Source organism: Cebus imitator, unplaced genomic scaffold (assembly GCF_001604975.1).
Source record: "Cebus imitator isolate Cc_AM_T3 unplaced genomic scaffold, Cebus_imitator-1.0 Scaffold36, whole genome shotgun sequence".
Lineage (NCBI taxonomy): Eukaryota > Metazoa > Chordata > Mammalia > Primates > Cebidae > Cebus > Cebus imitator.
The window spans coordinates 4736805-4741618 of record NW_016107351.1 but is presented as its reverse complement, the minus strand read 5'-3'; the positions used below and the strand labels follow the sequence as shown (position 1 = coordinate 4741618).

General features: G+C 49.8%; 1 protein-coding gene across 1 annotated transcript in view; it reads right to left on the bottom strand.

Annotated features, from left to right (window-relative positions):
* The window catches only part of DNAH17 (dynein axonemal heavy chain 17), a 155111-nt gene that overhangs the window by 54002 nt on the left and 96295 nt on the right, over positions 1 to 4814 (bottom strand). Inside the window, exons 48-50 of the mRNA XM_017524996.2 lie at positions 2532 to 2635; positions 1385 to 1532; positions 615 to 706 (exon numbers count right to left, since the gene is read on the bottom strand). Coding sequence (XP_017380485.1) covers positions 615 to 706; positions 1385 to 1532; positions 2532 to 2635 — 344 coding nt within the window. The remainder of the gene's footprint in view (positions 1 to 614; positions 707 to 1384; positions 1533 to 2531; positions 2636 to 4814) is intronic.

The following is a 4814-nucleotide window of genomic DNA, read 5'->3' as shown; positions in this document are numbered from 1 at the left end:
CATCAACACCACCACCATTATCACCATTATCATCTCCATCACCACCATTATCACCATTACCATCAACACCACCACCATTATCACCATTACCATCAGCACCACCACCATTATCACCACCATCACTACCACCATCATCACCACCATCACCACCTTTATTACAATCATTACCATTATTACCACCAGCACCACCACCACCATCACTACCATCATCACCATCACCACCACCATTACTACCACTATCACCATCACAACCATCATTATTACCACCATCATTACCATCATCACCACTATTGCCATCACCACTACCATCACTATCATCATAACCATCACTACCATTGCCACCACCGTCATCACCATCACCACCCACCATTATTACCATCATCACCACCACTGCCATCACCATTACCATCATGACCAGCATGATCACCATTAGCATCACCATCAGCACCATCGCTACCACCGCCATTACCACCATCACCAGCATGATCACCATTAGGATCATCATCACCACCATCATCAGTTCACAGCTCCCTGAGAGCTGTGATGAGGAGAGCACCTGTGGATCGGGGACTGGGCCATAAGATGGGCATGACGTAAAGCTAAAAGAGCAGTACCTGGAAAATATTGGAGAGGTCCCTGAGGTTGAAGACATAATGAAACTTAATGGCCGTGGGAAGAAATGTTGCTGCGATTTTCTGATGCAAAGCTGTTAGAGGAAAAAGACAAGTCAGTTCTTATATACTCTTAATGGCCTCAGGAAGTGCAGAGCTTCCAATTTCTAAAGCCGACGGACCGTGGAATGGTGAAAACTGGAGTAAGAAATCTGCACAGCGCTTTGAAGAGGGAGGAAGTTTGCTGTTCTCCGGTAAATCATGTCTGTGTACTGAATTTCCTAGCCTCTACCTCCCCCATGAAGCAACTGTATTTCACAATATCTCCTGTTGAAACATAGCATCGTTTTTAAAACACTGATTTAAAAGTATAAATAAAGGCCGGGTGCAGTGGCTCATGCCTGCAATCCCAGCACTTTGGAAGGCTGAGGTGGGCGGATCACAAGGTCAAGAGATTGAGACCATCCTGGCCAACATGGTGAAATCCCATCTGTACTAAAAATGCAAAAATTAGCTGGGCGTGGTGGCTCACGCCTGTAGTCCCAGCTACTCAGGAGGCTGAGGCAGGAGAATTGCTTGAACCTGGGAGGCGGAGGTTGCAGTGAGCCAAGATTGTGCCACTGCACCCCAGCCTGGCAACAGAGTGAGACTCTGTCTAAAAAAAAAAAAAAAAAAAAGTATACATAAAATACTCATCAAGGGAAAATGTGAAGAGCCATCAGCCCACAGAGCTGTAGGTTTTACCAACGGGAGAGGGGATGAGGCCAGCTTACCCAGGGCCGCGGCCACCAGCTGGTTGCTTATTCTCTGGGTAGCCATGGAGGCCGAGCGGAAGGCCAGGTGCTGTGTCAGGATGGTGCTGTAGATGGTGGTGAGGGCCTCCTGGCCAGGGAAGCTCACAGCAAACACGCAGAAGTGGCGCTGCTCCGGAAAAAACACAAGCTCCCGTCAGCCAGCTCTGGGGGAACTGCCCAGGGCTGGGACCACCGTTGTGGGAGAGCGGCCCCTGTCCTCACCGTCTAAGGTCTTTTGGGCGTTGTCAGAATGGGCAGTTACCCACCCTGTGCCTTGCACGTGGTAAAACCACATTATCACTACACGCGAAACAGCCAAACTCACTTGGTGCTCTCAAGAACTGTGGAAAAGGCAAGGGAAGGGCTCAGAGCGCAGGCCTGGCTCTAACTCCAGGTCTCCGTGTGTTTAGAAAACACACAGGCAAAGCCTGTCTGGGTAAGGGCCACAGATAAAATAGAATGCCTTGTTAAATCCGAATTTCAGATGAATAACAAGTACTTTTTTTTTTTAAGAATAGTATGTCCCAGGCCAGGCGTGGTGGTTCATGCCTGTAATCCCATTTTGGGAGGTCAAAGCAGGTGGATCACTTGAGGTCAAAAGTTTGAGACCAGCCTGGCCAACATGGTGAAACCCCATCTCTACTAAAAACGCAAAAATTAGCCGGGCGTGGTGGCACACGCCTGTAGTCCCAGCTACTCGGGAGGCTGAGGCAGGAGAACTGCTTGAACCTGGGAAGTAGAGGTTGCAGTGAGCTGAGATCGTCCCCCTGCACTCCAGCCTGGATGTTGTAGTGAGATTCCGTCTCAAAACACAAACAAGCAAAAAAATAAAAAAAGAACAGTATGCCCAAATACTGTATGGAACATGCCTGGACTAAAAGAGTGTTTACCTGGAGTTCAGATTTGACTGCATTTTTACGTGTGACAGGGTCACAGGGAAGGCCGGCTGGCCGCCTGTCCTCCCCATGCCCTGGAATTGTCTGACACATTCTGCAAGGCTAGGGAGTTCTCTGGAGAATGTCAGCCTGCACCCCTGACGTCCCAAACCCAAGCTGCTCTTCTCATTGGCCAAAAGCAAGCCTCAGATTCACGGCAGGTGACGCGGAGGAGTGCGGTTTCTGCTTACCTGAAGCCTGGGGTCGATGGTGAAGGAGCCGGCGGTGGGGTTCATGCAGGCCACGTACTGACAGTTATGGACATCTTTCAACGTCAGCTTATGTCTGTCATACCTGAGCGGGGGAGACCAGCGTTCATGTTGCGGCCCGGGCCTGGAGGAGCCATCCCTGGTCCCAACTTCACTCTCAAGAATGTCCTCCCTGTGGTTTAAAAAACCCTCTGTAGGTGCTGATAGTAAGTGAAGCAGCTGCTGTGACTTCATGCTCTCAAGAGAAATTTTGAAACAAGAGGCAAAGAGTGGCTCAGAGAGCAGACCAGGGTTTATGTTCCAGCTCTTCCGCTGAGCAGTGCTGGGGCTCTGGGAAGCTGGTTAACATCTCTGCGCCTCAGTATTCTCTCCTGTGCAATGGGTCATCAGGAGGATTAAAGGAGCTAACATATGAAAAACACTTGAAAGGGTACCTGACATACAGTAAGTATGCAATCAATGTTCCCCATCCCTGTCATCAGGATAATTATTAATGGCTGCTATCATTAAATAAGCTGAATAAGCCAGGCACAGTGGCTCATGCCTGTAATCCCAGCACATTGCGAAGCTGAGGTGGGCAGATCACTTCAGGTCAGAAGTTTAAGACCAGCCTGACCAGCATGGTGAAACCCTGTCTCTACTAAAAATACAAAAGTTAGCCGGGTGGTGGTGCATGCCTGTAATCTCAGCTACTTGGGAGGTTGAGGCAGGAGAATCACTTGAACCCGGGAGGTGGAGGTTGTAGTGAGCCAAGATTGTGCCACTGCACTCCAGCCTGGGCAACAGGTTAAGACTCCATCTCAAAAATAATAATAATCTGAATAATTTCCTTGATGTCACAGTACACTAATGATTTTTTTTTTTTTTTTTTTTTGAGACAGGGTCTTGCTCCGTCACCCAGGCTGGAGGGCAGTGGTGATCACGGCTCACGGCAGCCTCGATCTCCTGGACTCAAGCCATCCTCGCAACCTCAGCCTCACGCTGCCACACTCTGTTAATTTTCTTGTAGAGACAGGGTCTCATTATGTGACCTGGGCTGAAGTGATCCTCCTGCCTTTGCTTCCTCAAGTGTTGAGATTACGGGTGTGGGTCACTGCACCCAGCACCTTTGATTCGTTTTTCCCCATTATACACTCTGTGAGTTGGAGGTTGCTGTCTCTTGTTAATTTCTCGTCATTTCTTGTATATTTCAGATATTCATCCACTGTCGATTTTATACATTGCAAATGTTTTCTCCCATTCTTTTATTTCTCCATTATATTTGTCCATAGTGTCTTTCATTGAGTGAAATTCCTTTTGATTTAAACCACAGCCATCAACGTGTGTGCTCCTGAAAACTTTGCCTGTGCTGTCCCCCCCACCGACCCACGCACACTCGTCCCTCAGGTCACAGACGCTGTCCCCCTTTGCCTCTACCTTCAACACAGTTCACCCTGTGCTTGTGGGCCCGTCCTTCCCCTGGGCCCCACCCCTGTCTGCGTGACTTTTCTTTCACGGGTGAGCCTTTTCTTGACACATCCACTAAAATGGTCCATCGTTCCCTGTTGTCGTGGGGCCATTTTAATCTGATATTCTAGGGGGATCCTTTGAAAACTCAAATCTGACTCTGCCACCCCTCCTGAAGGTCCTTAAGGGTCCACCCCAGGGCAGACGTGGACCTAGGGCCGAAGCTTAACAACGTGGAGGCCTCTCCTTAAGGAAAAGAAAGCAAAAATCTTAAGCAAAGTTTACAAGAGCACATGACCCTGTGAAGCCTGTGAAAGGGGCCTTGTGAGTAGGGGGAGGCTGAGGCTGAGCCCCCACAGCCCTCACAGTCCACCTGCCCGCAGAGAGGGAAGGGGGGCTCCCATGCCTTCGCCACCCTCCGCTCGTATCTGGGTACCCCTAAAATCCCACACCCCACATCACTTCCGGTTCTCCTGAAATGATGTCAAAATCTCTTCCAGGCTCCCTGCTCAGAGTGGCAGCTTTGTCGCCTCCCCCGGGGAGCCACCTCTAATGCCCTCGTCCCCACATCACAGCCTGCAGCACAGCGTAGGCTTCCTGTAGTCATGAGCCCTGTGAATGCTGTTTAGTGAGGAAAAGGCAGGTGGAATCAGATGTATCTGAACTCAAAATCTAGCTCCGGCTGAGCGTGGTGGCTCAGGCCTGTAATCCCAGCACGTTGGGCGGCCGAGGCAGGCAGATCACTTGAGGTCAGGAGTTTGAGACCAACCTGGCCAACATGGTAAAGCCCTGTTTCTACTAAAAATACAAAAATTAGCT